Genomic DNA, 25,203 nt, shown 5'->3' with positions numbered 1-25,203 from the left:
TCTATTAGAACAAACCTATTTATAGCTGCCCAAGAGAAAAGAGTGTATGTTTGAAGTGGAAGGAAAAAGGTTTTGGATCTCATGAACCTTGAGTGCTGGAGCATCTGATCTGTCTCTGCTCCCCCACCAGTGGCCATCCAGACTTCTGGAGCCTTCAGATGGGGGAACCCAAACCTTAGTTCAGAGGCACCTGATGTGTAGGAGAGTAATTCTGGGGACTTAAAGGAGCAGGAAGGAGAGGGACCTGTGTTTGCAAACCAATCCTGCCATCCCTATGCCTCTCTATGGATTCAATATGGACCTCAGGATTGTAGAGACTGATGGAATTGGTCAGTGATTCTCCACACCCAAATAGGGAAAGCCTCCATCTTTTCCCTGCCTTCATCCTGTTTTTTCCTGGTGCACACATGGAAGAGGATCAGGACAAACCCCCTGGGAATGAGCTGACTCAGGGGCCTGAGGTCACAAACAAGGCTAAAGGAACCAAGAATAAGACAGTTATCAAAGCATGAAGTTTGCCTGACCTTGGCCACTCTGCCTACCCCTACCTGTTTGCCATCCCCTCTGGGAGTTGACTTCAAGCTTAACTTCCTCCACTACTGCTTTTCAAAAGGAAGAATCAAGTCCATGCCCAAGACCATATCCTGCACACATCCTACCCTCATTCCACTACTGCCTATAAATGTATTTTCCATTTGCTCCTTTTACTTCCCCCAAAGCTGTAGTTTTATTCAATTGAAGACTACCAATTAACTTCTAGGTTTCATTTCTAAGTGACTCTTCCCCAGGAGAGCTGACACTAAATAAAGAAGCTTGCACCACCTCCTCACTCCCTAATCATTAGCACTCATCCACCAAAGATAGCCTTAGGCAGTAGGCAGCCAAAGTCAAAGCTAACTCCCCGACTGCCTTTAGCCAACACCCCAGCCCTTGGCAGTAGAGTATCTGGCTTTGTCTCTCTAAGTCAAAGAGGGCCCTGCTATAAAGATACAAAATGGCTGCTTCCATACAAGAAAATGGTCATTTAATAGGAAGTAGCCACACTTCCCAGAAAATGCCTGAAAACTGCTTTAATCCACTCTGATCATCCTAATTCTCCACCAACTTTCTGATTCTCTCCCTACCATTGCATCTCTCTTAGAAAGCTAAGCAGAGTACTTCCCAATTTATGCCTTCAGGGTCTGGCTTCTCCTTGCTCTCCTCCTTTCCCATCACCCCATAAACATGTTTCCTCCAATAACTTATTCCATGGTTTCTGGAAACTGCAAATGATTTCCACAGTATGGAAAATGTAGACCACTAGGCTTCTTAACTGATGTCAAGACAGATCTTGGTGAGCAGGTAAAGAACTGCTAATGTCCACCACGTTTAGTTTAGGTCATCCAAGTTGGGGGTTAACAATCCAGACAGAACTACTGCTGAACCTATGGAGGAAGCCAGTCCTTGGACATCAAACCAGGGGTTAAGTGGACTGAATGAGGAGTCAATACTCAGGGACTCTCTAGGCCTTTAGAGGCCAGACAGAAAAAAAGGTTTTCACCAATGTAAGGAAGTAAGTAGATGGAGTAAATGGAAATGCTTCATGAACCAGTCCCGAGGCCTCTCTGCAGGATGGGGGTGTTCACAGGGCCACAGTACTGTGAGGCTTCATTTATCTTGGTTCAAAACCTGCCCTGATCTGAGTCTGGGAATGGGAAGCCATTTCTGTAAAGACTGTGAGCGCCAAGTGAGGCACATCAGAAAGGCACTTAATCCCTCAGCAACATGGCAATAACTTTTTACTTCTCTGCCTCTCTCTTTCTGTATTATTAGGCCAGGTCCGTTCCCTACACCTGAGGGAACGCTCAGTCAGGAGAACTGACCAGAGCCTGGACTTGAGCTGCCCTACCCCAGGTCTATAAATCCCCAAGGGCATACACTGAGCTGTGACTGCTCTCACTTCCTGAGGACTGGGTTAGTTTGAGGTAATGGAGGCTCAGATGTGTTGCTCCAAGGTCAGGAATACAGCTGTGGTCTCCAGCCCTAAGGAAGTTTTTTGTATCTGAGAAGTGTTCTCCATAGGCATGTTTGAGGGGACTCTGTAGTGGATTGGTAGGTCATATCTCAAAATGTCAGAAAACATTATAGAGCATTCAAATTTCTGTTATTTGCTGCTTAATCTCAATGTAACAGGCTCAAACTAGGAGGAGGGAGACAAAACATTAATGACCGAACATAAGCAGAAAATAATGTTAACCTGCTTGGCTTCTTTCTAAAGCACAAAAGTGGAAGCAAACAACACAAGGCTATCTTTAAATCGGACCTCTCTCAAAGATAGCACACACTGTCCTTGGGCCATTATTTGGACTAGGAACCCTTTAAGAAAATATATGATTAGAGAGAATAGAACCTCCAGTTCTGTTATCAGCTTATCTAGACAACACATTGTAGCAGTTTGGATAAACTGAAAAATCCATTCTTCTGTGTGAGTTAACTGAAGTTTCAGAGAATAATCATTACCATGTGGGAGGCTTTTTTTTAATGCAGAAAAAGAATCTCAAAATATTGTATTTATATCTGCCTTCCACTGCTGCCAATATAGTAAGTGTCTCCTACACAATCAACAATAAACAGTAAATGATGCAGTTCATAGAATATTTTGCACTTGGGGAAAAAAAAAAACTATCTGAACCTGTAAAAAGAAATGTTTGGATTTTGTATTGTCTTTTTTTATTATTATTATTAAAATACTAAATGAAACTCCCTGGCTTGGCATCTATTCCTCTGTCTCCATAGTTTATTCTAGAGCTGGAAAAAACTTTGAGGAAACAAAGTGTCTTCTGGCTCCCAGATAGGACTTACAAAATTTTTTCATTTATCCATCTTATTCATAATGATTTTGAAATTTGAAAAGGCTTGTCTCAGATTTTATTTATTTATTTATTTATTTGTCAGAGAGAGAGAGCAAGTGAGCACACAAGCAGGCAGAGTGGCAGGCAAAGGCAGAGAGAGAAGCAGGCTCCCCACCGAGCAAGGAGCCCGATTCGGGACTTGATCCCAGGACTCTGGGATCATGACCCGAGCAGAAGGCAATGGCTCAACCGACTGAGCCACCCAGGTGTCCCTGTCTCTCTATTTTTAAAGGCAGTATCAAGAATTATCCCCTAAGGGGGATCTAGGGAGTAAAGGGAGTTTAGGGTATCATTTTTCCTCACTAGAGAACAGTTCCCAAATCTAGTGAGGTCACAGACTCCCTAATTAAGATGTCCCACTCTAGGAAAATACCAATGCTGAGAGTCACCCAAGGTTGTTCTTTTTGTGCAATAAACTCTTAGCCACCCAAAAGAATTCTGAAACATCATTTAGCCACTATGACCATTACTACCACAGGGCACAGGAACACAATCTCTAGTCTGTTACAAATGTACAGTCCCAATTCCTAGGCTCAGAGATGACAGATAAAATTTGTTTCAATTATGTAATTCCCTGACATGAAATTTTATCATATTTAATATCCATATGATATAGCAATTTAAGAGAAATAAGACAAAATCTACCTGATCAAAAAATAAGTCTGGTTGGTCTACTAGAATCCTAAACTTCCCTGTTAGCATCTATAAAGGATAGGTGCATTCATTTCTCAATTACTGAGCTTCTGTTATATGCCCTGCATCGTGCATCAGGCTATCACAGCTTGCTAACAATAGCCATACCCAAAACCCATACTCCTCAAGTAAGATTCTGATTACAACTGATCATTCCACATACATTTGCCAACAGGAGAGAAAATCCAGTCTACCTGGTGACTATGAGTATAAATACACACTGGCATTCCATTTTATGGACTTTAACTTCCTGTAAGTTTGATTTAGTGTGACAAAACATGAATACTGGGGGTGCCTGGGTGGCTCAGTGGGTTAAAGCCTCTGCCTCCTCTCTCTCTGCTTCCTCTCTGCCTACCAGTGATCTCTGTTTGTCAAATAAATAAATAAAATCTTTGAAAAAAGAAAAAAAAACTTTAAACAAAACATGAATACTTCTGTGAATGGACAAAATCACATGTCTAGAACTGCAAAGCCAAGGACTGATTTAGGTCTATAATGACTACACCAGCTTGGGGCCATTCTCTCTGACTTACCTCTTAACCCTCTTTTATTCCAAAACACTAAGTCTTCCACCTTCTTCCTAGGACATCTGTGATGATGTCCCTGATTAATGTATAATCAGGGCCAGTACAGCTGAGTCTGCTTTTATCAGTCTTTAAAACAGGGCACATGAAGACTTTATAAGGAATTCTTTCCAAGGGTATGTGCAGACCTTCCAAGAGGTAGTAGGCAAGGAAATCAATCTGAGGAGCATTTTAAGGAAATAAGTTTCCAGATCCTCAACTTCTATTAGAAATCTTCCCCCAAACGAATCCGTTTGGGAACTAGCCACCATACTTACCCAAACGCCATTCCACCTCCCCTTTCAGAATAGTCCTTGTCCTAATTTACAAAAGAAAGTTATATCCCTCCCCTACACTGAATCTTCATCCATGATCCAGGATATAAAAACCTGGGGAGTAGGAAGTAGGGATTGTTTTTTCCATTCATATAAAAATATTCCTATTACAATCAGTCCTCCTATTTCATCTTATAAAATGTTTACTATTTTCTTGTTAGCAGCTCAATCCATTATTTCCTAGCAAGTATACTTTTCTTTTCTTTTTTAAGATTTATTCGACACATCCAGAGAAAGAAATCACAAGTAGGCAGAGAGGCAGGCAGAGAGAGAGGGGGAAGCAGGCTCCCCACTGAGCAGAGAGCCCGATGCAGAACTTGATCCCAGGACCTTGAGATCATGACCTGAGCCGAAGGCAGAGGCTTAACCCACTGAGCCACTCAGGTACTCCTATACTTTCCTTTTTTATTAAATATGTAAGAAAAAGCTTGTCATGAAACCTAAAAATATTAATTGGGAGTCATTTCTGATTTTTAAACATGATTCTTATTTAATTGTCCCCCAAAGCCAAACATCAGAATTCAACACAAGCATATATCCATATCTGCCAAGAGGATAACATGACTTCTATCCTACTTCTCACTCATTAACTAGTGATTTAGCGTCTACCTTCATTCAGATCAGATTATGATCCCAGGATCCTGGGATAAAGCCCCACATTGAGCTCCCTGCTCAGTGGGAAGTTGGCTTGTCTCCCTCCCTCTGCACCTCCCTTCACTTGCGTGCTCTATCTCTCTAAAATAGGTAAGTAAGTAAATAAATAAATAAATAAATTTTTCCAAAAAAAGACTACTGGCCTAATATGATGGTATATTGTCAAGGTGGGGCTCAAAGGCAGAACACAAGCTGCTAGAAATGACCTTCAGTCCTCCAAAATATGCTCCTCACCAGTTCTGAGTACCTGAAATTACACACCATCAAAATCTTATTACTCCAAGTCACACACTGATTTCCCAGAGTTTTTGTTCATTGTGTAATAGGAGAAGTGATTATCCAATCAGATTAGGGTCTGCATGGAATGTGAAAAAGGACAAATGTATTTTTTATTATGGAAAAAGGTGGTGGGGAGACAAATTAGGACAACTCGAGTTCTATTCCATACGCTATTTCTAACCAGGAGTTTATGCTACAGGACACGCTATTTATTCTCTCCACAGGCATGTGAAATAACTCATCAAATTTCCACCAGAAAGGCACAGAAAGGGCACCACAGTGGCCAGGCTGTTTATTTCTATACCATGAGGTAGAGAAAGGCTCACTTGTTAACCATAAAAATGGGCCATCAATTGTCACTCACTACCCACTGAAGCAGAGAACCTGAAGAGAACTCTGACCCCAGTCCCATCTCTGGAAAGGTTGTGTCAAAACAAATAAGATAGGCAAGAGCGGATGCCCCAACTTGAAAATCGAGCTTTCTGGTTAAGCTCTCCTTGACAGGGGAGGTAGGAGGCTGTCAGTGCCCTCAACGGCATTGTGAGCTACCATAGGTCCCAAACCTTGTACTTTACAAATGTTTCTATTTTATCAGAATACTTCCTTTGAAAATTCTTTTTTTTTTTTAAATTAAAATTTTTGGGGTGAGGGGAGGGAGGATACAAAAAAAAAAAAAAGTTGAAAAGCACTGAGAGGGAAAAGTTTCTCACCTCATTCCTCCAGGCACCCAATTCCTCTCCTAAGAAGCAACCGTCGCCAGTTTCTTATCTAACTCCTCTCAGTTATTTTTAACGTTTTACCAAAAGCTCAGTCCCTTGGATTTCTGCAAATTCCCCAATCGTAGCCCCTCCCTCCTGGGAGGGGGCGGAAAGGCAAAAGGGCTTGGTCTTGTTCACCCCAGGCGAGCCTACAGTGGGGAGTAGCTGGATTTAAGGCTGCTGGTGGGGCTGACGGGGGAATGAGAGTGAGAGCCCACGAGGGCCGTCAGGGCGTCCTCCCTAGAGAGGCAAGTCCCTCACGGCTCCTTAATGACGTCCTTTTCAAGAAGGAGCTAGTAATACCTGCAATTGCTTCCTTCAGAGGGATGGCTCGAAGATCGTAGGCAGTGCCGGGGGTGGGGGGGCTGCGCACAGAAAAGCTCTCCCGGGCGGTTAGGAGCAGGAGGAAGCCCCGGGCTCTGAACCCCAAGGAGAAGGTCCGCAGCCCCAGTGCGGGCAGTTGAACCCGCGGGAACGGTTTCCCTCACAACCTAACTCTCCTGTCCTTCTCGGTTCCTGAAGCGCCCTTCTCGCCCGCAGGCAGCCGATAGGACAGCGCGGAGCCCTCGAGGCCTCGGGCTCCTCCCGGCCGTCGCCGCCTCAGGCCTCAGGTGGACCGAATCCCTCGGAGGGACAGGTGGCAGCTCCACATTGCCATAGCGACGACCCGGCTCGCCAACCGCGCCCAGGCCCTGACCGGGGCGTCGTGACGTCATCACGCCCTCCCTGGGCGCTCGGCCTTCGCAGGCCGTACGTCACCCGGCCGGGGGGGGCGGGGCGGGGCTCCGAGGCTCCGAGGGGCACGGTTCAGGGCCCGGCCGCCTGGGCTCCAGGGGCCCGGGAACCTGGATAAGTAGGACTGCTGCCGCGGCTACGGGGGGTGCGGGGTGGAGCGTGCCCTGTATTTTCTATACGGGTTCCGGGGCCCGGTAGAGGCGCGCCGCGAGGAGAGGAAAGTGCGGCGGCCCTGGAACCTGGATATCGCGCGAGGCAAGCTGCGCGCGGGCGGGCGGGCTATGGCGCAGGCGGGTTGCGGGGCCGGCGCTGGTGGCGGGGCCCGGTGCATGGCGGTCTGTCGGCGGAGTCGCCCTCGGGGGCTGTCAGGTTGGTGGCTGCGGGAAAAGTGGGTCCACAGTGCCCAGGTGGGAGGGCGGGCGGGCGCAGGGCCCCGGGAAGGTCCCGAGCCCGGCGTGCCCACCCTCCTCTGGCCCTAGCCCAGCGTCCGGGCGGCTAGACGGCGACCTGACCCCTCCCCCACCCGGGGCCCCGGCCCCCTTCCCTGCCCCCTTCCCTGCCCCTTCTTTCCGCCCCGGGACTCCTCCCCCATGACTTCTAAACCCCACCCCGGCTCCCAAACCCCACGCCCGCCTCCAGCTCTGTGACCCTACACCCCACCCACTGACCCTAAAACCTCTACAGGTAATCCTCAATTCTTATTCATTGACTCTGCCAACCCAGGAATTTCCCCAGCTCTGCCCAGGGGCCCACTGACCCAGTGACTCCCTCAGCTCTAGTCCAGTGACTCAAGACCCGAGACCTCCACTCCCCTCCTAGGTGACCCTCCAACCTTCTCAATGACCCCATTGGTCCGGTAACTCCCACTGTTCTATCCTGTGTTCGCCCACAAACTTGGCGACTCCCTTCAAACCTTTCCTGGTAACTCTTTAAGCCCTACTTCAATAGTTTACCACCGAGTCATCTACATAACCCTCAACATCTAATAATCCCTTCTTTGCCCTGTAACCTCATGATCTTCATTCCATGCTCCCTCCTTCATCCTAAAATCACCCTCTCCGCACCCTCAGCTCCTCAGTGTCAATCAGCACATGACTTAGAAGTCCCCTAGCACCACGCTGGTGCCCAGGAAGATATAGGATGAATATGAAGTAGTAGCAGTAGTTGGAGGCATCAAAGAGTTCTGGATCGAGTGTGTGATTCCAGACTCAAGTCCCAGCTCTGCCACCATGGTGCTTTGGAAACCTGGGACAGGTCCCTTCCTCACTGGGCCTCAGCTTGTCATCTGTGTTGTGTGTGATAAGGCTGGGTTAAGTGATCTCAGGAGTTTCCTTCCAACTGTGAAATTCTACAGTTCTCAGTCAAAATAATACTTGTTGTTTACAATCATTTTTATACCCTCGCTAGAAGTTTACTCTAGTCACCTCACCTCAGGGTCCACTTGCTTCATGAACCATATTCCCTCACTCCCATGACCCCCTACACCCTTAATAGCCTGTACCTTTTTCCCTTGACCAGGCCCTATCAGTTAACAGGATAGCAGAGTGCTTCAGCTAGGGGCATTGATGTGATAAGAGACCTAGTTCTGGTCTCACTCTGGCTCTTCAGCTGTGGCACTGCAGGCATACCATTTAGGCCTGTCTGAACTCTCAGCCCCCACCTCTGCTAAGGGAGGGTAATAATCTTGCCTGAGATGGTGCATTTGGCACCATGCCTGGCCCATGGGAACCCTTAAATACAAACTGAGGAACCTCTATGGGTCTTACTCTGTCCTGGGTACTAGGGATTCAACAGACAAGACAGGGCCCATGCGTTACATTGCTTTTCTACCCCTGAGCTCTTGGAATACCCATCCTCTTTGCTGCGGCCTCTTCCTCTGATGATTTATCTCGTCCCTCTTTAATTATGATTGGCTAAGCACTTACTGTGTGCCATGCTTTATATGTATAAATTAAATTTACCTTTGAACAACTCCAAGAGATGGTTATTACTATATCTGCCATCATTTTGCATTTCTGTAGGTTTGGTTTGGCTTCAAATAAATAAATAACCTAAAACAGATACATAGCAGAGCAAGTATTTGAGCCCACAGTCTTCAAAACCCACTTGCTCCACTACCTCTTGCCCTAAACCTGCAGTTTTCCAGGTCATCTTGAGCCCCTTGTTCCTTATTTTCTAATGATTCCTAAGCACAACATCAGCTCATTCCATGATGCGCAGGGTTTCTGTTACCCTTTGCCCCATGGCTTAGTGAATTCCTCAACCCAGTGTTGGTGACTTTCCACCCCACGTGCCCTGAGACCCCCGCACCTTAATGCCTCTCTTCATTTTTGTCCACATATCCTCTCACAGCCTTCATTCCATGATCTCACTTACCCTAAGGGGGCTGCTACCTCACTGGCACTTTACCCCAAACCCACTTAATCCTGCTAAGTCCCTTCCTTGCCACGAGTTCAGATACTCTAAACCCTCTGGCCCAGTAGTCTTTCCTCATATGATTTCCTATTTTCAATCTCTTCTCGGTGATCTAGCTGCCTCCCTTCTACAATCCTCAGCCAAGTTCTTTACCTAGAACCTTCATCTAATTAGCCCTTTATGTAGTGACTCCCTTCCCCCAGCTTCAATGAAATGAGCCCCTTCCATCCCAATGTGAGCCCATCTTTCATACCTGTACACCCTCCCATTCTAAGATCCCTCCTCTTCATGTTCTGCACAGTATCCTAAAGGATCCTGCCTCCCACATTCCCAGATCTTGTGGCATCCTCCTCCTTGTCATCAGTGAGCACCTTTTCAAACCAAATTATCTTCCCCATTTTTCCTCTCCCTGCATCCCTGCCCCTTCTCATAGTGCCTTTTCCAGCCCTTCCTCTTACTTTTCTCCTGGCCATTCTCACCTCACCAATTTTGGTAACATCAATTATGATGCAAATAAATGCCCCTCTCATCCCAACTCTGTCCTTTTTCCCACTCTTCTGTGCACGTAAGTACAGAGCTCCAATGAATGACCCTGCCACTCAGTTCTCCTACCTTTATACACAGCACTGCTGGGCCAAACCTCATTGGCCTCAATGGTTTGTCCGAGGAACTACGCTCTTCTCTGGGAACTTCTGACCATAGATCACCAAGATCACCATCCTTTAGGTAGCAAGGAGAGAGACCTTGGAATTCCTTCTGAATTGATCTAGCCTGGTCTCCTTGTCACACTCCCAGGATCCTCTTCATTTCTGAAGCTGCTTGGTGTATATGCCCTCAGGGTCGAATGCTTTGGGTGTTAGCTTCTGCCAGCATTGAATTAGCCCCATTGTTTTCCAGACTCTGGGAGGACTTTCCATTCCCCCCCACCGGAACACTGGATGGTGAATAGCAAAATGTGAGATTAAAGATCTGCATCCCAAAGTCTATTCTGTAGGTCACCAAATTCCCGGGTGTCCAGTAATGTTCTTGTTGTTAGCAATAAATAATAGCACAGGACGGACCTCAGAGTAAGGAAGAGGTAAACCCTGGTAGCTACAAATTGATTTTTGAAAGATTTTGCCTTGGGCTTGCTTAATCTGTCTTAGGGCACAGAGCATATTCTGCCATGGATTTTAGTTATTTGTGTACTTCTCACCCATTCCCCAGCCCCACAACAATCTCCTTGAGAAGAGAGGCTGGGGTTTCTTTATCTTCTGGCATCTTAATCTGGTCCCTTATATTATGAGGCAGACTGTAAATACTGAGTTGAATGAACTCACTCAGAAATTCTGTATCAGGTACAAACAAAAACAGTTCACATCTGTGTTCTTTTTGTAGCCACAACAACCCCCTATCCCCAGAACGCTGCAGACAAGTAATGGGCAAGTCCCTTGATTTAAAAACAGTCTGGAATTTAGACCTTCCTTTTTCAGTCATTGGTCGGCTGGGGGAATGGGCGCGAGTGCTCATTTTCACTGTATATCTGGTAAGACTAGAGGGATTGGTTGCCCTTGTTGCTGGGACACAATGGTAACAAGGCCAGGGTCTGTTATATACAGACCAGTTCTCAAGAAAATAGCCAGGTGAGATATTTACTGGGGGTTGCAAAGACGAGCAGGGACTAGGGGAAATCAGATTGGCAACATGTTGGCAGTTGTCGAAGTTGGGTAATAGGTTCATGGGATGCATTACACTATTCTTTCTAGTTTTGCATGTGTTTGAAATCCATAATCGAAGTTAAAAAAAAAAAAAGGTAGATGAACAAGTGCAAACTTAGCAATGTTCCTTGGAAAACACCTCAACACAAATGTTACTGAGTCAGTACTATTATCTAGGTTAAGTAGTATATTTAGTCTAACCTATCCCTGACCTCTTGTGTTGGTGAGATAGCAGGATGCTAAATACAAAAATTAGCACCCAGCAGAATTTTGTTCCAGTAACCCAGAAATTGGAACATGGTGGCAGCAAGCACCCATTGCCCAGAACCTGAGAAGGTAAGGCCATGTGGAGGGTGGAAGGTGAAGGAGAGACCAGAGCTCAGCTAGGGTCTACCCCTTCTGGCCCAAGGCCTTCAGATTACTGGGAGATCTTAAAGTGGTGAGTGTTCATTCGTTCCCTCATTCATTCATTCCTTCAACAAATGTTTGTTGGCTATCTACTAGTACCCAGAGATAGAGCAGTGAATTAGACAAAGTTCCAGAACTTAAGGAGCTCACCATGGGGGTGAGACATACACTAAACAAATAAAAAGTAAAATCTATGTTGGGAAAATTACGTAGAGAAAGGAGAGAGTATCAGGAGTCAGGGTGTTAAATTTTAAATAGGCTGGTTAAGGAAGTTCTCATTGAAAAGGTAACATTGGAGTAGAAAACCTGTAAGAAGTTAAGCGGTAAGTCAAGCATATATCTGGGGGAAATATATTCTAGTTAGAGCGAACAGCAAATGCAAAGGCCCCAGAGGAGGAGTCTGCCTCATATATTCTATCTTTGAGGAACACGAAGATGCCAGCCAGTCTGGCTGCAGTAGAGTAAGACAGGGGCAACAGAGCAAGAGATGCAGGGGTGGGAGTGGTTTGGTGGCAGGTCATGTCAGGAGTTCATTGTGCAGCATGAGAGGAGCCATTGGAGGGCTCTAAATAAGTAAGTGACATAATCTGACATTCAGGATCATATTGGCTGCTTTGGTGAGAATAACCTGTAGAAGGAAAGAGTAGAAGGAGGGAAGCTGCTTAGGAGGCTATTGTAAGAGTCCAGGCAAGGGTTGCTGATGGCTTGGACCCAAAGTTAAACCAGTGGAAGAGTGAGAAGTGGTTGGATTCTTGTTCTATTTTGAAAGAGGAGCTAGCAGGATCCGCTGATGGATTGGATATGGCATATGAAAAATAGAGAAGTCGAGACTGGTTCCTTCATATTTGGCCTGAGCGACTGAAGGATGGAGTTACCATTTACTGAAAGGGGGCCTGGAGGAGGGGCAGGGTGTGAGAAAGGATGGATAAGGAGTTCACTTGCAAATGTGTCAAGTTTCAGGTGTTTAGGGACACAGAGATGTTGCGTAAGCAGCGGGATAGACAAGTCTATGAGACATGCGTAAATTTCTGCTCACCTGAGAGCTGAAAGAACGCTGTTCCTGCGCAAGAGACAGGGCAGTACAGTGGAAGAACACTGGCAGTTCAGATGAGAGGCCCGGCTGTGCCGCCAGCCAGTTGGGTGATCCTTTGGAACTCCGTCCCGTAGCTCTGGCCTCCAGATCTTCATCTGCAAAAGGACTGCGTTGGACTGGAAACAGCCCTTTTCTCAGCCCACACCCATTGTGAGAGGCAATGGATTAGTGCTCAGAGTCAACAAGATAATGTATCTGTATATCTGAGAGCATTTTGAAAACTGCTGACCCCTACACCAGGTAGCAGTGTTGGTGTTAAGATTCCTTCCTTCACTTAAGTAACACGCAGTGAGTGCTAGACACAGAGGGTACAGACAGAGAAGATGCATTCAGCCCTCGTGGAACACCACAGGCTAGCTTCTCGGTGCAGCTTTGCTGCTGAGTGATAAGGAAACAGGCCAGAGTCTGGTGGTCTGGTGTGACGTTGGCGAGGGAAAGCCTGTGCTTGACTTGGGTCTGGGAGAAAAGCCAACGTGGATGTCAGAGATGAGGCAAGATGCTATCCCAAGTGAGGAAACGTGGTCCTCCCAGCTAAGAGCCAGGGTGGTAGGACTCCATTTCTTCCCTCCTTTGTTCTTTCACTCAGCATTTACTCCTCTGCTAGGATCTTCAGGAGCTCCTCATTCTGTAGTAGATGGTTTCAAATCTGGCCTCAGGAGTTGCCATTAGAGCTCCTCACAGTTAAGCTCCTCACAGAGCTGATTGAGGATTTAGATTTGAGCTAAAGAGCTCGGTTAGCTATGTGATCTAATGGTATTATTCATTTTGTGTCTGGGGCCACATTTTTTGTTAGGTGCTGATTATACCAAAACGCGTGCTCTCCCGCAATGTAAGTTGTAAGCAGTCTAACAGAATGTAGGAGTGTGTTATTCCCCCCCACCCCCAGCAGAATCCGATTTAAGGACTCAATACTTAAATACTGCATTTAAGTATTAATGCTTAATACTCAATAATTAAATACAGTATTTCAGTCACATACTGTGTCAGAGTGACTCCCTCACTGCATCTGGAAACAGTCGCTGTGCCGTGTTTATCCTTGTGTCATTTAGATCTCAGTGTTTATATTGTAAGGAGGCTTCTCTGACCATCTCAATAAGAGTACAGGATACAGCCCATCTTTGTTGACAGGTCACCCACAAAATTTGTTTAGAGTGGATATGTAATCAGCATCTTACATTTAATGGAATGGGGAAATTTTGTCCTGGTGAGTGAAACAAAACCACTGAGGTGAAATCCAAGTTCAACTAAAGCCATTGTCTTTAACCGGCAGCCTTAAGCTACTGACAAAACCTCAGCTGCCTCTTGCCCTGGCAGCTCCCAGTCAGGGTCGAGAAATGGGTGTGGACGTGAGGGTCTCACGGATCCTTTGCAGTTATCCCTGTTTTGCTGGTATGAAGCACGCAGCCTCTTGAGGCTCCTCACTTAGAGCTCAGAATCAAAAAGATCTGGTTTGTTGGATGTGATAGTCAAAGCTCACAGCATAGTAGACTGGCCCCAGCTGGAAGTTTGAGCACTTCTGTTCACCCCCAGCTTGCCCTCAATAAATGGTTCATTTCTGAAAAGCCCAGATACAACTTGCTAGCTTTGTACTGTTTCTCACTGCATTTATTGATGTCCCCACTGCCTTGGGATAGTTGGTGAAGCTTGACACCCATGCAGTTACTATAAGAACCTAGGAAATGGGGACTCTGTGAGATTGTAGAACTGACCTGAGGCTTAGATGTGGAGGGTGTCCCTGAGATCTGAGTTCTCTCTGTCTGAGAATATCATCCCTTCAACCTAGTAAGTCCTATCTGAGGCCACAGAAACAGGGAGGGAGAAAGGCAGCCTCTGCTTGGCCATCACTTAGCCAGACCTCCCCCTCCACCCTTGTGACCTAGAGCCAGCAAGTTCTCAGGTCCCAGCAGGTTTGCTGTTGCCTCCTGCTCAGCTTGATCACCTTTCCATATTGTCCACGAATTGTCAAGCTCAGTTTTCAGATGTGGTTTTGCTATAAACCTATAACCTCAAATCCATGCTGTCAGCATTGGACTAGCCATGCCTCATGATTGGAGAATCAGATATTGCTATAGCCAACAAAAGGAGTGCAAGGAATGCTCTCAGACTTTCTTCTTTTATTCATGTATTTGTATTTGTTTCTTTAACATAGATGATACATTCCCGAGGCCCGAGTTCAGTGAAAAGTCAGCCTTGCATTGCTATTCCCCCGTCACTCAGTTACCCTGCTGCGGGCAACCCTAAACAGTCATTTCTCCACCATCTTGCCACACACTTCCTACAGAAGGCACTGTTTTATACTTTCCCATTTTTTTCTGTAATATGTTTTAGAGATCTTTGCATGTCAGTATGTGAGGACCTTCCTCATTTACCTATGTTTGCATTGTATAGAAGTTCCATACTGACAGACCCTTATGCTGCTTTTAATGTTTTTGCTATTACTACGCACAGGGGTGCCATGACTCACCTTAGACCCGTACCATTTTCCACATATGTATGTCTTCCTGCAGGCTAGACATGAAATTGCTAGATCAGATGGTAGGTACATTTATACTTTTGATCCATACTGCTAAATTGCCCTCATTAGAGCTCATACCACTCTATACTCCCCCAGCAATGGAAGACTCTGTGTATTTCCCCCACAGTCGCATAGACATTGCTCTGAGTTAAAAAGAAACAGATCACCAGGGTGCCTGGGTGGCTCAGTTGGTTAAGCATCTGCCTTTGGCTCCGGTCATGATCCTAGGGTCCTGGGATCGAGCCCTGCATTGGGCTCCCTGCTCAGTGGGAAGCCTGCCTCATTTTCTCCCTCTCCCTCTGCTGCTCTCCTGCTTGTGCTCTCTCGCTTTCTGTCAAATAAATAAATAAAATCTTTAAAAATATATACAGATCACCTACAGATCGGCATAGCATACTGAATGGTGTTCCACTTTGACATTTTATTCCACAAGACATGCAAAGCCAAACACAGCCCAGTTTGAAGAATACCGTGTATGAAAAGATAACCGCTAAACCTCTGGTAGTTAGAAGAAAGGAAAATCCTAGAGGAAGGAGTTCTCTACCTCTGTCCTTAGACTAGCGTGAATTAAAGGAGAAATAGATGTCTTTTTCTGCAGGACTTGGCAGGGACGAGATGCAGCTAGTGATGGGGGAGCTGCGGGGGGCAATAAAAGGAGACCCCAAGAGGGAGGAGCTGATAACCAGGCAAATGCATTTAGTGTCCACTGGAGAAGTACCTCTTGGCTCCATGCTGGTTTCTTTTCATTTCAGCGACTTTATCTTTTTAAAGGTTATACCTCTTCCTTTTAGCGCACCTGCTCTTCTCTTTTTGGACTCTCTCGCTCTTAACCTCACTTGGAGTTAAGGTGTCCGCAAGTTGAAACTGGATGAGTGTTGAACCTTATGTCTCGTTTCATTTAATGTTCGTTTGTTCACTTTCCTCTATTCATCCATCCAGATGGGCTTCATGGTTCTTGTCCGAAAGGCTTAAACAAGCACCCTGTGCAAGTAGCTCTGTTTTCTGTGTATTCTTTTTGTAGAATGAATTATGAAGACAAGGTTCTTAGATCTCAGATCCTGAGCCTTCCCCGGTGGGGTTAAGCATTCATGTCTGTCCTCTGGAAAGCTTGGAGCAGTCTCTAGTGCCGTCTGCAAGGCCCATTTGTGCCTGCCTCCTGGCTTCACTAACATTGATGGTTGGATTTTTTTTTTTGATTAACAGACTTTATTTCTTAGAGCACTTGTAGGCTTATAGAAAAATTGAATAGAAAATGCAGAGAGTTCCTGGGGCGCCTGGGTGGCTCAGGTTAAATGATTTGGTCATGATTCCGGGATCCTGGGATCAAACTCTGCTTTGGGCTCCCTGCTGGGTGGACAGTTTGTTTCTCCCTCTTCCTCTCTCTCTGCCCCTCCCCCAGCTTGTGCTCTGGCTCATTTTTTCTCAAGTAAAATCTTTAAAAAAGAGAGAGAGAGAGAGATAGGCACCTGGGTGGCTCAGTTGGTTAAGCATCTGCCTTCAGCTCAGGTCATGATCCCGGGGTCCTGGGATGAAGTCCCACGTCAGCCTCCTTGCTCAGCAAAGACCCTGCTTCTCCCTCTGCCTGCTGTTCCCCGTTTGTGCACTCTTTCTTTCTCTCTCTGACTGACTGATAAATAAATAAATAAATAAACAAAATCTTTTTTAAAAAAAGAAAAGAATATACAGAGAGTTCTAATTTACCCTTCTTTATGCCCCAGTTCCGGGTTTTCCCTATCAATAACATCTTACATTGGTGTGGTATATTTGCTACAATTGATGAACTAATATTGATGCATTATTAGTAACCAAAGTTCATAGTTTACGTTATGGTTCACTCTTTGTGCTGTCTATCCTATGGGATTTGACAAATACATGATGTCAGGTATATGTCCACCGTTACAGAACTGCTCCACTGACCTAAAAATGCCCTGTACTCCATCTGCACATCCCTCCTCTCCCACTCCCCATACCCCATGGCAACCACTGATCTTATTCGTGTCTCTCTAGTTTTGCCTTTTCCCGAAGTCATATAGTTGGAACCATACTGTATGTAGCCTTTTCAGATGGCTTCTTCCACTAAAATGCATGTAAGTTTCCTCTACGTCTTTTCGTGACTTAATAGCTCATTTCTTTTTTATCACTGGAAAATATTCCATTGTATGGGTGTACCCCAGTTTGTTTATTCAAGGACATCTCCGTTGCTTCCAGCTTTTGGCAATGATGAATAAACTGCTATAGACATCCATGTGCAGGTTTTCTGTGGGTGTAAGTTTTCAACCCATTTAAAAGTAGGAACGCTGGATCATTTGGTAAGACTGTTTGATTTTGTAGGGACCTGCCAAACTGCCTTGCAGTACCATTTTGCATCCCCACCAGTAATGAATGAAAGTTCCTGTTCCTCCACATCCTTGCCAGCATTTAGTGTTATCACTGTTTTGGATTTGGGCTATCTCATTGTCTGTTGGATGTTAATACTTCTCCTTTGATTTATGGTAATGGGATAAGTATAATACCACCATAATTATTCTTTCTCATACTTTAATTATTGAGAGAGCACCTTTTTTGTATTATTTATTTACTATTAGTGTTTTTCCCTGTATGAATTCATACTCAAATCTTTTTTATTTTATTTTATTTTATTTATTTATTTGACAGAGAGAGAGATCACAAGTAGAGAGGCAGGCAGAGAGGGGGGGGAGGCAGGCTTCCAGCTGAGCAGAGAGCCTGATGCGGGGCTTGATCCTAGGACCCTGAGATCATGACCCTGAGCCGAAGGCAGTGGCTTAACCCACTGAGCCACCCAGGCACCCCTTCATACTCTAATCTTATTCCAGTGGGAATTTGATACTGTTCTTGGAAGTTTGTATGTGTCTGTGTGTGTGGGTTTTTTTCCACCCAATTTTTTTTATTGTGGCAAAATGTACGTAACATAAAATTGACCGTCTTAGCCATTTTTAAGTGTACATTTAAGTTGCATGTATTTTTAATATCATGTCTTATATTTTCTTTAATATTTTCTCTTAATATTGATTTTTTTTAAACCTAACTCTTCTTTTGACTTTTCATTTGCTTCAAAAGCAAAAACTGTCTCTTCTTCCTAGCTGAGGTTTGGATATTGTTCCATTCTGATGAATTGATGGAATAAATTTAACCTTTTAGTCCTGAGGTGATGTTTTTAAGTAATGTGATGCTTCTAAATGAGCATGATGATCGAGTTCCTCCTGATGGCTGATGGCATGTTTCATTTTCAAATAGCCCTTCTTCCATGGGTGCCTGGGTGGCTCAGTCAATTAAGCGTCTGTCTTGAGTCCAGGGATTTCTGCTCGGCAGGGAGCCTGCTTCTCCCTCTCTCTCTGCCTGCCTGTGTACTCTCCCTCTCTCTGTCAAAGAAATAATAACATCTTTAAAAAGAAAATAGCCCTTCCCAAGCCAGCAGTGACCGCAGAAACAAGTCAGATGTAACTTGATAATCTCTGTATTAATTTGTGTATTGCAGTAGAGCATACCCTTAGGTTCACCTTTCCAAAAAGACTTTATTCTAGATTTTTCTTTCCATGGACTGACGGTGGGTTTGAAACTCAGCCATGATTCTATGTTTGGTGGTTTATAAACTAAGGTGTTAAAACTCACCCTAGACTTAGGACTAAAAATTAGGTTTTTAAGTTACCTATTTTAGTTTAAATGAATTCTGTTCTTCAGTAAAAGGGTCTACATTTTCATTGCCCTTATGGAACTAAAAATAATCTACTTTGCCTGATTATTCTCTTTTCTGTGACTAATTCAAATCTAAAAAATTGTAGCTTGGGGCGCCTGGGTGGCTCAGTGGGTTAAAGCCTCTGCCTTCGGCTCAGGTCATGATCTCAGGGTCCTGGGATCGAGCCCCACATCGGGCTCTCTGCTCAGTGGGGAGCCTGCTTCTCTCCTCTCTCTGCCTGCCTCTCTGCCTACTTGTGATTTCTCTCTGTCAAATAAATAAATAAATAATTTTAAAAAAAATAAAATAAAAATTAAAAATTGTAGTAGCCAAATAGGAATCATGCTAAAAAGTGATCTGGGCTTTTAAAATCAGTGTGCTTTTTTTGCAAAGAGATGTTTAGCTGATGTTTTAAATGTGCCTTATGTTAATGCAAGTTTCTGTTACTAATTTCCTGTTTTCTCTTTACTGTTTGGAAACCCACAGAACCAAGCCTGTTTCAGTAGGGGTTTTATGTGTGCATTGGTTTGTTTCTATAATAACAAATACTGAATCATTTTACTACAGCTCTTCCAAATCTGGCTCTCATTTGTTTGCCACTTGACTTGCTCAGCCTCTGTCTCTCCCAACCTAATGTCACTTTGTCCTCTCTGAGCAGTTTTGTTTATTTCCAAATGACTAGTTTTCTGAGTGAAAGTTAAGTCTTCCTTGCCTTATCCCCCCACCAAAGCTGAACATTCTTCTCTTTCCAAGCAAATGTTTTGATTTATTTTTCTTTTTATTCCTTTCTTTCTTCCTTCCTTTCTTTCTCCCTCCCTTTTCTTTTCGCTTCTGCATACAGTTATCCTCTGGGCTGGCTGAAGCAGGACACAGAAAGCCTTATTCCAAATATCTGAGGAGTTCAGACTAGCAGAAAATGATGGAAGAGTGAACAGGTGCCTGTAGTCAAGGCGCCTTGCTCTGGTGTGGGTCAGATGAGATCTGAACCATGGCAAAGTGAAGCACAAATTTATGGCTGCCATCTAATTTTCTGTCTTTCATGGCCCTTATCTTTCTGCTTTGAGGAGACAATTGAAGCACATCTTGTTTCATGGAAAGACCTAAAGATCCAAAGTATCCAAAAAGCTTTTCTAAATGTTCTCTCTCCCCGATAAATGATAATTTACATTTTTACATTAGGAGACATATATGTATTATGGAGCCACAGGGCTCTTGCCTGCTACAGAGCCAACAATAAGTTAAGTTCATTTTATTTATTTATTTATTTATTTATTTTTGGAAGTTAAGTTCATTTTAAAATGCAACAGACAGAGAAGCTGGCTGCAAGTTCTGGAAGAGTCCAGAGTACTCCTTATTCATCCCTACCCATTGTCATGTGGCTCTTCTCTCCCATCCCCCACACCATCCCCAGTCTATCTCTCCCTTACACCCAGCCTAGGTCACTGGGGAGCTGACGAATCTTTTGTCTACAAGGAGAAACAGAGCAGCTGCCCCTGCTCCCTCTCCGTCCTTGCTCAGAAGGCCACCGGAGTTATGAATCTGAAATGTCAAGTGCGAGCAGGAAATGCACAGGCACAGCTGTCCTGAGGCAGTGACAGGCCTCTCTTTGGCTCTGCTAGTATCTCTGTTGCTAGTTTAGTAGCAGCACAGAAGGATTCCGAGGAAAGCATCATTCCACAAAGGAAAGGGAGGAACATGGCCATCAGACACGCGTACAGCAGCCACGGAGAGCCTTCTCCCCACCTGTGGTCAGTCTCTGGTGGAAGGCAGCACCAGAGATCAGGAAGGGCTGGAGAGCCAGAGTGGACCACTTATAAAGGCTTATATTATGGGCTTAGGGAGGAAAATGGAACATTTAGCCTGGAGATGAGGACATGTAAAGGGAGTGGAGATTTGTTTTCTTTGAGTGTAAGAAGCCTTATTTTGGGAAATGTGGCTTCCAGCTCTTCCCTCTTTCCATTGTGGTCAGGTCCAGGAGGACTGGGTTTCAGTAACAGTGGATGACAGCAAAGTTAAACAATTAGTAGTCAAGTGTTTTGTGTCAGCCTGGATTGGCAGAAGGAAGAAATGCACTGTGTATTGAGAGGGACGGGCCGGGGCCGGCCAGCCTGGCTTGGAATCCTGGCATCCGCCCTTCCCTGGCTGTGGGACCTTGGAATAAATGACTCTGCCTCTAAGCTTCAGTCACCTCATCCGTAAAGTGGAAATAATGGATCTAATTTCTTCGTAGGGTTATTTTTAAAATTAAAAGAGTTAATATAGGTAAAGCACTTTGAACGGTGGCTGGCACTCTTCGGGGCTGTCTGTGTGGTAAATATAATTAGCACGAGCAGTGGGAAGGGTTTTAGGGACTTCCAGGGCAGCACTTCACCTTATGGCTCAGGAGGTGGTCGCAGGAGATAGAATTGAGATTCGAAGCCATTTCTGCAGACTTCTAGTTGACGGCATTGCCACTCTTTAGCTACTTTTTAGAAATGCCTGTCACTTCGAAAGCACTTCCCTTTCCCTTCCTCTCGCATCCCTCCTCCTCAGGGCCAGTTTTTCTAGGGTACTTCTTATGTGCCAGCACTGCTAAATGCTGACATATGTGACCTTATTTAACCCTACAGCAACCTTTGGAGAAGGTGCTGTTAGTAGCCCCCCCCCCCTTTTTTTTTTTACAAGTGGCATCTGAAGCTCAGAGAGGTTCAGTGACTTGCCCAAGGGTACACAGCTTCAGAGAGGGATAGAGCCAGGCTGTCTGACTCCAGAACCCGTGTTGGTAAGCGTGCCATGGATTTTCTTCATAAAATCCCAGTAGAGTACAGATGTGCTCAATTAAACCAACCGTTGCTACAGGAGCCAGCTCTAAAGATTTGGGGCCATTTTGTAATCCCGTTTCAACCTATAATTGGCTTTGTTTTCAGACCTGGGTCTCATGTGTGTCCTTACTCTGACAGTGCTGTTAACAGAAACAGGTTACCAAAAGAATTTCTCTCCCTGCTTAAGACTCTGAAAGTTGAGAGTCATGGAGCAGACCAAGAGAGACCAGGACTAGAACTTGGGGCTATCAGGGCTCTCAGCAAGGTTGGGGTCACTGCCAGGATCCTAGTAGACAGGATAAGATAGGTCAGTTGCCAGAATTCCCATCTAGAGCAGTGGTCCTTTACCTTTAAGCCCTGTAAGACACTCATGCAATCTTTAAACTCCCTTCTTTTTTTTTTTTTTTTTTTTAAGATTTATTTATTTATTTATTGGACAGAGAGATCACAAGTAGACAGAGAGGCAGGCAGAGAGAGAGAGAGAGAGAAAGAAGCAGACTCCCTGCTGAGCAGAGAGCCCGACGCGGGACTTGATCCCAGGACCCCGAGATCATGACCTGAGCCGAAGGCAGCGGCTTAACCCACTGAGCCACCCAGGCGCCCCTTTAAACTCCCTTCTTGTCAGAAAAATGCATAAGCTTGCACACCAAAATAATGTTTTCAGGTGGCTTTAGCTAAAAATGTACTAGGCCGCACAATAATAATAATAAAAAGTATTTAAGAACATACTCTGGAGCCAGACGGCCTGGATTCAAAATCCTCCTCTTGTGCAACCTTGAGCAAGTTACTTAGTGTCTCGGGCTTCAATTCCCTCAAATATAAAATGAGGATAATCACAGTATTTAATTACTGGATCTTTGTGAGGATTAAATGAGTTATGTATACTGTTCCTTTACAGCACTGTTCACTATTACTGCTCGTAGTAGCGTAGCCATTCAGTAAATGTTTATGGGCAGAATGAATGAATAATTCTAGCGGGGATGCTAAGTCTAAAGTAGAACATCCCAGCCAGTGTGTCAAAAGTGGGCTATAGTTATGTAAAGATACTGACCAGCTCAGCCCTTGGGGCTGCCAGAGCCCCAGCTGGTTGCTCCTGGCTTTAAGCAGCAGCATCTGCCACATACAAACATCCTTCTCTCTGGCTGCCCCGACATGAAAACAGTTTGGGCAGCACTGACTGAGAAGATCAGTCCGGAGATAGTGAGTACCAAGTAGGCAGTCCAGATGCCAAGTCCAGGGGAATTCTGTGGTTGGGCGGCAGTGGGAATCTTAACTGCTAAACCTTGAACAAGGCTTCGCAACTGTGGGCTCTGGCTCAAGTAGGGTGAATGCAAAGGAAGTCCTGCCAGGAGGATGCCCCAGGAGCCCCCTCCTTGCACACAAGGACCCAGTGAGTCACTGCACAAGGATTTGCAGAGCGCCCACAGTGAACCAGAAACCAGGCTGGAGCCTAAAGTCCTGTGTGGGCAACAGATGTGAAAGGGACAGTGATGAGTACTCGAGGAGATGACTAGGAGTGTGAGTGCTAGGAAGAGGTAGCGCTGAGGAGTTCTGATCATGGAAGTGGTGAATTTAGGTTTGTACTCCCCCCCCCCCCGCCCAAAGATTGTATTTATTAGAGCATGAGCAGGGGAGGGGGCGGGAAGAGGGAGAAGCAGATTCCCTGCTGACCAGGGAACCTGACGTGGGGCTTAATCCCAGGACCTCGAGATCACAACCTGAGCTGAAGGCAGATGCTTAACTCACTGAGCCACTTAGGTGCCCCTGTGCTTTTTTTTTTTTTTTGTCACTCTGACACAATATTACAAAATGCCTAGGAAACAGGCAAGGGTTTATTTGAGGACATACATTAGGAGGCTCTCAGAGTAGTTGAGATGTGAGAGGTGATATTCATCCAAAGTAAGTACATAGACTTCTTAAGCTTTTTAAAATTGTTTTTAATTGAGGTATAATTGATGTACAACATTATATTTAAGTTTTAGATATGCCACATAATGACTTAATATTTGTGTGTATTCCAAAATGATCACCACAGTTAGTTTGGTTAATATCCATCACCTTACGTAATTACAGATTGTTTTCTTGAGTTGGGAATTTTCAAGATTTATTCTAGCAACAGTCAGATATGCAGTTCAGTATTACTAACTATGGTCCCCATGCTATCATGCTATACTTTACATCCCCACGACTTACTTATTTTGTAACTGGAAGTTTGTACCTTTTAACTCTCTTGATCCATTTTGCCTATCCCTAACCCCTGCCCCTGGCAACCACCAATCTGTTCTCTGTACCTATGAGTTTGGGTATTTTTGGTTTTTTTTTTTTTTTAATATTACATGAGTAAGATCACATGGCATTTGTCTTTGACTTATATCACTTAGCATGATACCATCTAGGTCCATCCATGTTGTCACAGATGGCAAGATTCCCCCTTTTTTGGTGACTAAATAGTATCCTGTTGTATATATGCACTACAGTTTCTTTATCCATTCATCCATCCGTGGACACTGGAGTTGTTTCCAGGCCTTGGCTGTTGTAAATAATGATGAATGTGTGTGTCTTTTCAAGTCAGTGTTTTTATTTTCTTTGGACAGATACCCAGAAGTGGAACTGCTGGATCAAATGGTAGTTTTATTTTTAAGTTTTTGAGGAACCTCCATATCATTTTCCAATTTACACCAATTTCCATTCCCGCTAACAGTGCACAAGGGTCCCTTTTGTCCACATCCTCCCCAACACTTGCTATTTTGTGTCTTTTTGATAATAGGCATTCTAACAGGTGGTGTCTCATTGTGGCTTTGATTTGCATTTCTCTCACGATTAGGGATGTCGAGCATCTTTTCATGTAACTGTTGGCCATTTGGATGTCTTCTTTGGAAAATGTCCAATCAGATCCTCTGCCTGGTTTTTAATTGAACTGTTTGGGGGTTTTGCTATTAAGTTGTATGAGCTGTTCATATCTCCTGGATATTAACCCCTTATCAGATGTGTGATTTTCCCCCTTTCTGTAGGTTGCCTTTTCATTTTGTTGGTGGTTTCCTTCGCTGTACAGGAACTTTTTTGGTTTGATGTAGTCCCACTTGTTTATTTTCGCTTTTGTTTCCTTTGTTTTTGGTGTCAAATCCAAAAAAATTATGGCCAAGACCATGTCAGGGAGCCACCTATTTTTTTCTAGAAGTTCTGTAGTTTCAGGTCTTACATTCAAATGTTTAATCCCTTTTGTGTTAATTTTTGTGTATGGTGTCGGGTAGTGGTGTATCTAGACTTTTGAGGGAGAAGGAGGAATCAAGGATAACCCCACCTATTCTGGGTGGCTGGGAATGCCAGCCCAGGGATAGGGGATACTGGAAGAGGAACAGTTCCAGGGAGCACATCGTGAGTCTGTTGGGGCTCGATCTGTTTGTGATGCCTGTGGGATGTTCAGTGATGATGGTCAACAAGGCCAGTGGTTAGATTGAGCTGAGCGTAGGAGAGCTGTCAGAATGTGGAGATGTGATGTGTGCTCCCCAGAACCAGCAGCACTGGGACTGGCAGCCTGCCTTTAATGGGGCTTCCTCCTAAGGAGAGTTAGTTTAAAGATTTTACTTATTTATTTGAGAGAAACAGAGAGAGCAAGCAGAAGCAGGGGGAGGGGCAGAGGGAGAGTGAGAAGCAGACTCCCCACTGAGCAGG

General features: G+C 44.8%; 2 protein-coding genes across 8 annotated transcripts in view; one reads left to right on the top strand and one right to left on the bottom strand.

The window, feature by feature from the left end:
• The window catches only part of TCP11 (t-complex 11), a 138,966-nt gene extending 132,097 nt beyond the window's left edge, over positions 1–6,869 (bottom strand). Inside the window, exon 1 of the mRNA XM_059178562.1 lies at positions 6,477–6,869. The gene's annotated coding sequence lies outside the window, so the exon portion shown is untranslated. The remainder of the gene's footprint in view (positions 1–6,476) is intronic.
• Positions 6,870–6,939: 70 nt separating this feature from the next.
• The window catches only part of ZNF76 (zinc finger protein 76), a 31,893-nt gene continuing 13,629 nt past the window's right edge, over positions 6,940–25,203 (top strand). For 4 of the 7 annotated variants that reach the window (XM_059178550.1, XM_059178547.1, XM_059178552.1 and 1 more), the window contains exon 1: positions 6,941–7,277. In XM_059178550.1, coding sequence (XP_059034533.1) covers positions 7,190–7,277 — 88 coding nt within the window. In that variant the 5' untranslated portion in view covers positions 6,941–7,189. Of the gene's footprint in view, positions 7,278–25,203 lie in introns of all 7 variants that reach the window. The other 3 variants (XM_059178551.1, XM_059178549.1, XM_059178548.1) reach the window with 3 other exon arrangements.

Source organism: Mustela lutreola, chromosome 6 (genome assembly GCF_030435805.1).
Source record: "Mustela lutreola isolate mMusLut2 chromosome 6, mMusLut2.pri, whole genome shotgun sequence".
Lineage (NCBI taxonomy): Eukaryota > Metazoa > Chordata > Mammalia > Carnivora > Mustelidae > Mustela > Mustela lutreola.
This window is presented reverse-complemented; position numbering and strand designations above follow the sequence as displayed.